This window comes from Balaenoptera physalus, assembly GCF_965194825.1.
Source record: "Balaenoptera physalus genome assembly, chromosome: 15".
Taxonomy (NCBI): domain Eukaryota; kingdom Metazoa; phylum Chordata; class Mammalia; order Artiodactyla; family Balaenopteridae; genus Balaenoptera; species Balaenoptera physalus.
In genome coordinates, this window is record NC_138894.1 from 62,094,160 (window position 1) to 62,107,046 (window position 12,887).

General features: G+C 38.5%; 1 protein-coding gene across 1 annotated transcript in view; it reads left to right on the forward strand.

Annotated features, from left to right (window-relative positions):
• The window catches only part of ABCG5 (ATP binding cassette subfamily G member 5), a 34,202-nt gene extending 30,904 nt beyond the window's left edge, over positions 1 to 3,298 (forward strand). Inside the window, exons 12-13 of the mRNA XM_082427746.1 lie at positions 1,789 to 1,901; positions 2,702 to 3,298. Coding sequence (XP_082283872.1) covers positions 1,789 to 1,901; positions 2,702 to 2,895 — 307 coding nt within the window. The 3' untranslated portion in view covers positions 2,896 to 3,298. The remainder of the gene's footprint in view (positions 1 to 1,788; positions 1,902 to 2,701) is intronic.
• Positions 3,299 to 12,887: the final 9,589 nt, after the last annotated feature.

The window sequence follows — 12,887 nt, forward strand, 5'->3', positions numbered from 1 at the left end:
GTCTTTCACTGATCCATTTGTCCCCCCTCTGCCGCCTGCACGAAGCCTGGCTGTTGTTCCCTTGGCAGGGCGAGCTCTCTCTGAAGGGCCCCTTTGTTGGGTCTCACAGCCCATCACATGCTGCTCACGTTGCAGTCAGCCTCTTGAGGGCAGCAGCTGTGTCTCGTTCATCATTATAGCTCTTCTCAGTGGCCGGCCCAAGGCCTTTAACCAATTAGGTTTGCCAAAAATATTTGGATCGAGTGAATAAATGAATGACTCCTCTCTCTTCTTGGACTGCCTACACACTGGATCAGTCACCAAATCACGTTGGTTTTCTTCTCTGATGTCAAATCACAGATGCACGTGGAGCTTTTGAGTTTGCCTTGTGTGGTAGGGTACAAGATGAAGGCACATGGCTCCTACCTCACACTCTAGCCGTCTGGGCAGCCGTCTTCTCGTGGCCATCATCCTCTTACAAGCCTTTGTCATCGCATCCTTGAACTTCTGCTGTGGCCTGCTCTCTTTTTTGCTGTTCCTACTCTACTCTTATTCTGGTCCATCCTACTTGCCGGTGCCACTTTAATTTTCTGAAAACATCGATTGCAATGTGACTTTTATCATGGTCCTTCAATGCCAACTGCCTGCAAGGCCCTGAAAGAGCCGGTTCGTGGCTACCATTCCAACCTCACCTCCCACCGCTCCCACTTCGGATCCTCAGCCTTTCTAGCCCATCCAGTCGCACGTGCCTGTGCTCATACCATTCTGCCTTCCTAGAGTGTCCTTCCTCTGCCCCTACATCCTCCCCAGACTCCGATCTGTCCTTTCCAGTCAGCAGCCTCTCAATGTGGCGAATTCAACTTTGTGCCTCAGAAAATTGCCAATAACCGAAAGTCATGGAGTTTGGGGATCACTTGGTGAAACCATAAATACTAAATACAAGAATATCACGGACATGTAGTACTGGTTTTCTATACTTTCTAAGCACAAATTGCTCACCACTGTGTATTTTTTATAGCCTTGAGAATATATAGTTTATGTCTCCCAACTGCATTATGAGTCTTCAGGGGTAGGATGCTTCTTTCGAATTCCGTAAGCACCCAGAACTAGTGCCTCGCAAATAGAATGTAATACATATTTGTTGGTTGATAAAAGCTATCGAGTGGACTGAGAAGGCCACAAGGTCAGCATGAAGTTTCTCCTGAAACAGTTTTCACAACGAATGTCTGCTTGTTCTCGCCATCCTTTTCCCCTTGTATTATAGTTTAGTTCTCACTTCATACATTAGCACCCTCAAATCTGTTTGACCACAAACATCCTCCGCTAATGTGGTGTGTTACTTGTTTTCTTTTATGTTTATATCAATGGTGCTTACCAGTAAAATTAGACACCAATCCATCATCAGGGGTGTGTTAAATTAAGGTTCCTACTATAATGGATCACCAAGCTGTGATTTAAAATGATGGTGTGTTATGCTTACTGACTTGGAAGGACGTCTGAGGTATACGTTTGTTTGAAAAAGCAGGTTAGGAAAGAGGATGAGTTTAATTCCATTTATGTAAAATGTTATAAATACACATTACATATATCACCAAAATGTTAACAATAGTTATTTCTGGGCAGTGGTATTTCTTTACACTTCTCAGTGTAGTTTGAAGTTTTTCTAGTGAACATACGTTTTATAATGAGAGATGAAAAACTATGTATATTCCTGATGGGAAACATGAGGGTTGCCTTTCTTTTCATTTGGTAGGACTGCTACCAGAGCCTATTGAAGTTCATCTTTCTTTCTTTTTGCTTTTTCTTAAGAAACACAGAAGAAATGCCCCTTCCTTTTAAAATCTTCAGTTATTTTACATTCCAAAAATATTGCTCTGAGATTCTTGTAGTCAATGAGTTCTATGGACAGAATTTCACTTGTGGTAAGTGTTCAATTTTGGAATTTATTTTTACATATTAGTTTGAAAAAAACAATTCCTTGAGGGCAATATATTTTTTAAGTAAATGCTATATTGTAAAATAGATTTAAAACTTTGTTTTGAAGAGTCTAACATTTTCTCTGATATTTAAAATAATAAGCAGTAGTCAAGCTAGTCACTTGTCAAAGGTCAATAGCTTAAGGGCACTCTGATGTTTTTAGAAAATGATAGACTTAATGTATACTGAGGTAAACTCTAGTATATTCTGGATGGATCAGTTCCTATACCTACTGAACAGGTTGAAGCAGGCTGCAGTGGCTTCTTCTTCCCCCAAATGTACAGAGTATGTAGCCGAGTGAAGCCATTTTTGGCAAAAATCTGTTCCCTAATCCCACAAGAGTGCAGTGGGAGCACAGCAAGGCCCTCCTGGCCATTGGAAATCCCAGGCCGCTCTTGAAGACACCTAAAGAACAGGGCAGAATTTAGTAGTTGTTTTATGTATCTTTAGGTGATAACATTAGTAACCTTGGGATGTTCAGTGCTAAGTGATCATAATTTTTATGAGTACTATGGTACTGAATATACACCCAAAATGGAAACAAACCCGTTTCCATCTTCAAGGCCCCCAACACTCACTATTGTTTCATCTAATAATGAATTTGGGCTCTCTAAAATTTCCTGTATCTTCATGAAGAAGGGTACTTAGCAGAATGCTGAGCATTTAGTGGGCATCTGATAAATACGTGTTGATTAAATTACCTTGCAAGTACCATATTTGACATTGTCAATCTTTTCCCTGGCAGGCAACTCAAATGGTTCTATGTCAACTAATCCAATGTGTGCCTTCAGTCAAGGAATTCAGTTCATTGAGAGAACCTGCCCAGGTGCAACATCCAGATTCACAGCCAACTTTCTGATTTTGTATTCATTTATCCCAGTTCTTGTCATCCTAGGAATAATTGTTTTTAAAATCAGGGATTATCTCATTAGCAGATAGTAAAGAACATTGCTGCAAAATGGAACTTAAGCCCCCAGATGTACATGACTGCTTTGAATTTCTGAAATAAGAATGTCACGTGATTCTTAATAGTACCTTGTAAGACTTTTAACCATTAAGACTCCCTGTGCCCCTTGGATCCATGCAGGCCTTGAATGCTATTCCAGGAGGGACATGTGGTATTTGGAAATTGTGACTGAGCTGGTCCAAAGATGTAAATAATAATTCATAAAGTTATGGGAGACTAGTGTGACTATTTGTTTTCTTTGTTCTAGACACAGAAAAATAGGTTAAAGCTTATGCTTACATTTGATAAAGGCTTTGGTAAAAAAGAAAACATTTGAATGATTGTAAGTAACAGAACAAGAGTTGTGGTTTGATTGAAGCAAAGCATCATGCAGAATTGGGTAAGAATGCTTTCATTTTCATTTAAAAACCCTATTTACGTGCACACGTCTACATAAGTTAACTGATCACATGGAGAGGATGTTGGACAGATGTTGGATAAAGACCCCTGACACAGAGCATCCACTCATTTTACTGATGGTTAAAATGAAAAATGGCAGAAATGGGCTGAACTGAGAACAGCACACTAGACAAAAAGATAGTTTGCTATTTTTCACTTTCCGCTTAGTTTACTTATAAAATTAAAAGTAAATGTTACTAAAGTGTAGGCACTGAGAAATGACATTTTTAAGGTTGGAGAGCAGCTGTTATTTAAAGTCCACATAGAAAAGATGCTCAATTGACACAACATTTACACTAAGAACAGAGTCACACACTAGGAATTCATGTTCTTGAATTGTAAAGAGAAAGAATGCTGATAAATACATATTTTTAGGGATTAAATGATGTATATAGATTACTAAAAGTGGGTTCTGGACTAAATAACTGATCTTTCTGATCTTCAAGTAATTCATGTACAAGTCTGAAATGAAACTGTCTTCATGTTACCATGGTAACTTTGAGTGAGAATATCTTAGATAGTACATGAACTTGTTCAGTTACTGTGACCTAACTTGTAATGAATGATAAATTATAGTATTTGAAAGATCTCACATTATAGTGGGAAAGATCATTTCATTAAGGAAACCACAGTAAAATTCTATTTCTTAGAACAGTATTTAACGATCAGCAGACATTGGTAAAGTACCAGAATAGTATTGTCAATTTTTATAAAAGGTCTTTGACACTGATGATTATGGTATAATAGTTACATAATGTCTTACAGATTATATATGTCACATCAGTTATAGACAATTCTGGAGATGATAATCTATTAAAGTAGTTCAAAGAGAGTCCCACAGGAACCTCTTTTGAAATCACTGATTTCAACTTACTAAAGATATGGGTGTACAATGTAAGTGGAAACACTTTCTACTATTCATATGCAGATGAATTTCATTCTAGCTCAGAAACATTTGGAAAATTGACATAGCACGTGACTTCAAGCTATTAAATGTTAGTGATACCATCTTAGAAAAACACAATGACTTTCAACATGTGACAGTTTGTCTCAGTCAAAAATGGACAGTGATGTATAAGAAAATCAAAATATGTAATAAAAATTCCTGTTCCCACCAAGTCAGTGATATTTCTGAGATCAAAACGTTCACTGTTGATTTAAAGGGAGCTCTTTCTCCACAGCACTCAAGCAGGGTTCCTGTCTGCTCCTAAGACTGCAGTTCCTTGTAGACATGGTGAAATTCTGTTTTCCAGAGTGTTGGAACCACATGCATTGTAACTAGTTTAGGAAGTCGTATTTCACTGCAATAACCAGGTAGTTTGCTATCCACTTGGATACCACTCATCAATCTTGGTGTTCTTGAGGTTAGTAAGTGTGCTTATTTGAAGCTGGGTGCATGGCATATTAGAGTCAACATATTTTATAGTGGAAATGGAAGAACAGAGAATAAATTACTTTCCTGTTTAATGACAGCAATTATGCTTACTCCAACTGAACTTGGCTAGCAGATACACAAGTCTCCAGGAGTCTGAAGGCTTCTTAAAGGCTATTCCACCTTGGAAATGATCTTAGTTATTACTAACTCATGCAGTCTTGGCCTGCTTATTGATAGACTATCTCCTTAAATTTGCCTGTTCTTCAAAAAGTTATACTCAAAGTAAGTATGTCAGAATCACCAGAGGTGCTGATGAAAAATGCAGATTACTGAGCCCCATTCCAGACTCACTGATTCAGGATCTCTGGGTGTGGGGACTCAGGAATGTGCATTTTATTTTATTTTTTTTCTTTTTTTAAAAATTGAAATATAGTTGATTTACAGTGTTGTGTTAATTTCTGCTGTACAGCAAAGTGATTCAGTTATACATATATACACATTCATTTTTATATTCTTTTCCATTATGGTTTATCACGGATACTGAATATAGTTCTCTGTGCTATACAGTAGGACCTTGTTGTTTATCCATTCTATATATAAAAGCTTACATCTGCTAACCCAACTTCCCACTCCATCTCTCCCCAACCCCTCCCCCTTGGCAACCACCAGTGCCCTCTGTGATTCTCTTTCTGTTTCTTAGATAGGTTCATTTGTGTCATATTTTATTTTATTTTTTTTAATTTATTTTTTGTTGAAGTATAGTTGAATTACAATGTTGTGTTAATTACTGCTGTATAGCAAAGTGACTGTTATACATACATATACATTCTTTTTCATATTCTTTTGCATTATGGTTTATCACAGGATATTGAATATAGTTCCCTGTGCTATACAGCAGGACCTTGTTGTTTATCCATTTTGTATATATCAGTTTTCATCTGCTAATCCCAAACTTCCAATCCAACCCTCTCCCAGCCCCTCCCCCTTGGCAACCACCAGTCTATTCTCTATGTCCCTGATTCTGTTTCTATTTCATAGATAGGTTCATTTGTTCATATTTTAGATTCTACATATATATGATAGCATATGATATTTGTCTTTCTCTTTCTGACTTACTTCACTTAGTATGATAATCTCTGCAAATGGCATTATTTCATTCTTTTTTATGGCTGATAGTTTTCCATTGTATATATGTACCACATCTTTATCAGTTCATCTGTTGATGGACATTTAGGTTGTTTCCATGTCTTGGCTATTGTGAACAGTGCTGCTCTGAACATATGGGTGCATGTATCTTTTTGAATTATAGTTTTGTCTGTATATATGCCCAGGAGTGGGACTGCTGGATCATATAGTAATTCTATTTTCAGTTTTCTGAGGAACCTCCATACTGTTTTCCACAGTGGCTGCACCAACTTACATTCCCACCAACAGTGTAGGAGGGTTCTCTTCTCTCCACCCCCTCTCCAGCATTTGTTATTTGTAGACTTTTTAATGATGGCCATTCTGACCAGTGTGAGGTGGTATTTCATTGTAGTTTTGATTTGCATATCTTTAAAAATTAGCGATGTTGAGCATCTTTTCATGTGCCTATTGGTCATCTGTATTTCTTCTTTGGAGAAATGTCTATTTAGGTCTTCTGCCTATTTTTCTTATTTATTTATTTATTTATTTACTTACTTACTTACTTATTTATTTATTTATGGCTGTGTTGGGTCTTCGTTTCTGTGCGTGGGCTTTCTCTAGTTGCAGCAAGCGGGGGCCACTCTTCATCACAGTGCGCGGGCCTCTCACTATCGCGGCCTCTCTTGTTGCAGAGCGCAGGCTCCAGACACGCAGGCTCAGCAGTTGTGGCTCACGGGCCTAGTTGCTCCGTGGCATGTGGGATCCTCCCAGACCAGGGCTCGAACCCGTGTCCCCTGCATTGGCAGGCGGATTCCCAACCACCGCGCCACCAGGGAAGCCCTGCCCATTTTTCAATTGGGTTGTTTGTGGGTTTTTTTTGTTCAGTTGTATGAGTTGTTTGTATATTTTGGAAATTTAGCCCTTGTTGGTCGTGTTGTTTGCAAATTTTTCTCCCGTTCCATAGGTTGTCTTTTTGTTTTGTTTATGGTTTCCTTTGCTGTGCAAAAGCTTGTAAGTTTGATTAGGTCCCATTTGTTTATTTTTGTTTTTACTGCCTTGGGAGACTGACCTAAGAAAACACTGGTACAATTTATATCAGAGAATGTTTTGCCTATGATCTCTTCTAGGAGTTTTATGGTGTCATATCTTGTGTTTAAGTCTTTAAGTCATTTTGAGTTTATTTTTGTGTATGGTGAGAGAGAGGGTGTGTTCTAACCTCATTGATTTACGTGTGGCTGTCCAACTTTCCAAGCACCACTTGCTGAAGAGATTGTCTTTTTCCCATTGTGTATTCTTGCCTCCTTTGTTGAAGATTAATTGACCATAGGTGTGTGGGTTTATTTCTGGGCTCTATATTCTGTTCCATTGATCCATATGTCTGTTTCTGTGCCAGTACCAAGTTGTTTCAATTACTGTAGCTTTGTAGTATTGTCTGAAGGCTGGGAGCGTTATGTTTCCTGCTTTGTCCTTTTTCATCAGGATTGCTTTGGCAATTCTGGGTTTTTTATGGTTCCGTATGAATTTTAGGATTATTCTAGTTCTGTGAAAAATGTCATGGGTAATTTGATAGGGATTATATTAAATCTGTAGATTGCTTTGGGTAGTATGGCCATTTTAACAATATTAATTCTTTCAATCCAAGAGCATGGGATATCTTTCCATTTCTTTGAATCATCGTCAGGCTTCTTTATTAATGTTTTATAGTTCTCAGCATATAAGTCTTTTACCTCCTTGGTCAGGTTTATTCCTAAGCATTTTATTTTTGGGGGTACATTTTAAAAGCTATTTTTTTTTTACATTCCCTTTCTGATATTTCATTGTTGGTGTAAAGAAATGCAACCAATTTATGTATGTTAATCTTGTATCCTGCTACATGCTGAATTTGTTTATCAGTTCTAGTAGTTTTTGTGTAGAGTCTTTAGGGTTTTCTATATATAATATCATATCATCTGCATAAAATGACAATTTTACCTTTTCCCTTCCAATTTGGATACCTTTTATTTCTTTTTCTTGTCTGATTGCTGTGGCTAGGGCTTCCAGTACTATGTTGAATAGAAGAGGTGAGAGTGGGCATCCTTGTCTTGTTCCAGATTTTAGTGGGAAGGCTTTCAGCTTTTCACCATTGAGTATTATATTGGCTGTGTGTTTATCATAAATAGTTTTTATTATGTTGAGATTATGTTCCCTCTATACCCACTTTGGTAAGAGTTTTTATCGTGAATGGATGTTGAATTTTGTCAAATGTTTTTTCTGGGTCTATTGAAATGATCATGTAGTTTTTGTCTTCTCTTTCATTTATGTGGTGTATCACATTGATTTGTGTATGTTGAGCCATCCTTGTGAACTTGGGATGAATCCCACTTGGTCGTGGTGTATGATCTTTTTTTATGCATTGTAGGATTCGGTTTGCTAATATTTGTTGAGATTTTTTTGCATCTATATTGGCCTTAGTTTTCTTTTTTGGTGGTGTCTTTGTCTGGTTTTGGAATCAGGGTGATGGTGGCTTCGTAGAATGTATTCGGGAGTGTTCCTCTTCAATTTTTTGGAAGAGTTTGAGAAGGATCGGTACAAGTTCTTCTTTGTATGTTTGGCAGAATTGGCCATTTGGTCCTGGACTTCTGTTTGTAGGGAGTTTTTATTTTTATTTATTTTTAAAATTATATTTATTTATTTATTTGGCTACCTCGGGTCTTAGTTTTGGCATGTGAGATCTTTCATTGCAGCACTTGGGTTCTTTGTTGCGGTACGTGGGCTTCTCTAGTTGTGGCGCACGGGCACTAGAGTGCATGGGCTCAGTCATTGCGGCGTGCGGGGCTTTCTAGTGGTGCGCGGGCTCCAGAGCACACAGGCTCAGTAGTTGCGGCATGTGGGCTCTCTAGGTGTGGCTCGCGGGCTCTAGAGTGCGCAGGCTTAGTTTCCCCATGGCATGTGGGATCGTAGTTCCCCGACCAGGGATCGAACCTGCATCCCCTGCATTGGAAGGTGGATTCTTGACCACTGGACCACCAGGGAAGTCCCTGTAGGGAGTTTTTAAATTACAGATTCTATTTCACTTCTCGTGATCAGTGGTTCACATTATCTATTTCTTTTTGATTTAATTTTGGTGGGCTGTATGTTTCTAGAAACTTGTCTATTTCTTCTAGGTTGTTGAATTTGTTGGCATATAATTGTTCATAGTATTACCTTATGTTTTTTTGTATTTTTGCAGTATCAGTTGTTATGTCTCCTTTTTCATATCTTGTTTATTTGGGTTCTCTCTCTTTTCTTCTTGGTGAGCCTGGCCAGAAGTTTGTCAATCTTGTTTATCCTTTCAAAGAACCAGCTCTTGGTTTTATTGATTTTTTTCTATTTTTTTAAATCTCTTTATTTCCTCTCTGATCTTTATTCTTTCTTCCTTTCTGCTGACTTAGGTTTTATTTGTTCTCCTTTTTCTGATTTTTTTAAGTGGTAGGTTAGGTTGTTTGAGATTTTTCTTGTTTTTTTGAGGAAGGCCTGTATTGCTCTGAACTTCCCTCTAAGAACTGCTTTTGCTGCATCCCATAGATTTTGTATGGTTGTGTTTTCATTGTCATTTGTCTCAAGGTATTTTTTAAATTTCCTCTTAGATTTCATCGATGACCCATCTGTTTTTTAGAAGCATGTTGTTTAATCTCCATGTAATTGTTTTTTCTCACTTCTTTTTCTGTGGATACTTTCTAGGTTTATGCTGTTGTGGTCAGAAAAGATGCTTGAGATAATTTCTATACTCTTAAATTTGTTGAGGCTTGTCTTGTGCCCTAGTATGTGGTCAATCCTAGAGAATGTTCCATGTGCACTTGAAAAGAAGGTATATTCTAGGTTTTTTGGATGTAATGTCCTGAAAACATCAATTAAGTCTAACTGTTCTATTGTATCATTTAGGATCTCTGTTGCCTTATTCTCTGTCTAGAAGATCTGTCCATTGATGTGAATGGGTGTTAAAATCTATTATTACTGTATTCCTATTTCTCCCTTTACATCAGTTAGTATTTGTTTTATGTATTTGGGTGCTCCTATATTAGGTGCATATATGTTGATGAGTGTAGAATTCTCCTCTTGTATTGAACCTTTTATCATTGTATAGTATCCCTCTTTATCTTTCTTTATGGCCTTTGTTTTAAAGTCTATTTTGTCTGAGTATTGCGACCCCTGCTCTCTTGTCATTTCCGTTTGCATGAAATATCTTTTTCCGTCCCCTCACTTTCAATCTTTGTCCTTTGCCCTAAAGTGTGTCTCTTGTAGGCAGCATATCGTAGGCTTGTGTTTTTTATCCAATCTGCCACTCTGTCTTTGGATTGGGACATTTACTCCATTGACATTTAAAGTAATTATTGATAGATATGTATTTATTGCCATTTTAAACCTCATTTTCTCATTAATTTTATATTTCTTCTTTGTCCCTTTCTTTTTGTTTTTCCTTTTGTGGTTTGATGACTTTCTTTTGTATTATACTTATGTTCTCTTCTTTTTGGTTTTTGTGAATCTGTTGTATGTTTTTGATTTGTGGTTACCCTGTTTTTCAAGTATGTGAACCCCTTCCTATATCTATTTGCCTTAGACTGGTAGTCATATAGGCTCAAACACATTCTAGGGGAAAGAAAAAAACCCCTACATTTTCTTACTCTCCTCCTCCACATTTTATGATTTTGATGTCCTCTTACATCTCCATCCTTTTGCTGTTCATTGTGGTTATCATCACTTTCACAGAGTTTTTTTGATGTTTTTTAAAATCTGTGTATTGGCTTACTTAAGTGATTTACTTTCCAATTGTAATCTTCTCTTTCCTATAGATTCTTACTTTTTTTCTACTTAGAGAAGACCTTTCAATATTTCCTTTAGGATAGGTTTAGTATCGCTGTATTCTTTTAGTTTTTGCTTGTCTGAGAAATTCTTTATTTCTCCTTCTATTCTAAATAATAATCTTGCTGGGTAGAGTATCCTAGGTTGCAGAGTTTTTCCTTTCAGGACTTTGAATGTATCTTGCCACTCCCTTCTGGCCTGCAAACGTTTCTGTAGAGGCCAGATGGTAATAGCCTTATGGGGGTTCCCTTGTAATTACCTCTTTAGTTTTTCTCTTGCTGCCTTTAGAATCCTCTCTTTAACTTTTGCCATTTTTATTATAATATGTCTTGGTGTAGGTCTGTTTGAGTTTATCTTGTTTGGGACTCTCTGTGCTTCCTGTACCTGGATATCTGTTTCCTTCTTTATGTTTGGGAAGTTTTCAGCCATAATTTCTTCAAATACATTTTTGATCCCCTTTTCTCTTTCTTCCCCTTCTGGAATCCCTATTATGCATTGATTGGAATGCTTTATATTACCCTATAGGTCTCTCATATTGCTTTCATTTTTTTTTTTTTTTTTCATTTGGCTTTGTCTGCTGTCCTGATTGGGTGATTTCCATTATTCTATCTTCCAGATCACTTATTCATTCTTCTGCATTATTCATTTTGCTATTCATTGTCTTTAGCTCAGCTTTTGTCTCTGCAAATGAGTTTTCTAATTTTTCTGGGTTCCTTTTTATAGTTTCTAGTTCCTTTTTACAGTACTCTGCATTTCTGTTTATAGCCTTTAATTCCTTCAGTATTTATTTTCATTATCTCCTTTTTGAAATTGGTGTCTATTAGACTAAAGAGGTCTGTTTCATTATTTGTTCTTTCAGGGGAATTCTCTTGGTCTTTTAACTTGGAGTGGTTCCTCTGCTTCTTCATTCTACTTATATTTCTCTTACTCTGTGAGTTTAGGAGAAACAATTATCTACTGTGACCTTGGAGAGCTATTTATATGTGGGGATGTCCCTGTGTAGCTTGTGTGAGTTTAATATATTTGGTGCAAGGTCTGTTTTTAGTATGGATGCCTGTTGACTCTTTCCTCAGCGTGTGCTGGTTGTTATCCCCTTCATAGGGGTGTGCAGATGCAGCGGCTGGTGCCTGGTCTTGGGGTTCTTGGCAGCAGTGGTGGCTCAGGTGCGCCCCCAGAGCACGTGACAGGAGCAGAGGCAGCTGGAGACTGCTCCTAGAGTCTGTAAGGGAGGCGGCAGCTTGCCTCCCTCCAGGTGGTTCCTGGAGTCAGTGCATGTGGTGTCCTGCCCTCTGTGAGTGCACACAGAGAAAAAGGCTACAATGGCGGTCCCACCCCTTCCCTCGTGCACCCCCAAACAATGGCACCTGGCCTCTAAGGCAGCCCAGGCTTCCTCCCCATACACCATCAGTTGCAGTCGCACTAGATTCCAGCTGCCCCAGGCTGTTTCTGCACAGCAAACCCCAGTCCTCTCCCTGGGTCTGATCTCCAAAGCCCGAGTTCCGGCACCCAGTCCCCACCTGCACCAGTGGACCTGCATCTCAGGCTGGTGAGTGCAGGGCAGCAGCACTGCACAGACCATCTGTGCAGTTTTCCCTCTGCTGTGGCTGCCACAAACCGGCTGCTGCATTCTCCTCTGAGTCTCTGAAGCTCCCCTTCTGCCCCAGCAGATCTCCCCACCAGTGAAGGGGCTTTCCAGGGTGCAGGAACCTTTCCTCTTTCATAGCTCCCTCCCAGGGTTGCAGGTCCCATCTCGATTCCTTTCTCATTTTCATTTTTCCTACCTGGTTACCTGGAGATTTTCTTGCCCTTTCAGCAGTCTGAGGTCTTCTGCCAGTGTTCAGTAGATATTCTGTGAGAATCGTTCCACATGTACATGTATTTCTGATGCATTTGTGGGAGAAGGTGAGCTTCACATCCTACTACTCCACCATCTTGATTGCTGCTCAGGAATGTGCATTTTAAAAAAGTACTTCAGATACTTCTTGTGCCTCACCGTTAATTAGAGTAAAATGATGACACCTGTGAAAGTGACCCCAATTCTACTTTTCTTACCAGACACAGCTGAGAACCCCTTAGAGAAGGAATGTGTCTAATATAAATGCTCAACCTTATACTCACAACTGTTACTAAATGCTCTTGCTTTCATATTCCTGAAAACATAAGCAGAAACTTATAGACGCTGAACCAAGTATACACTACTTAAACATG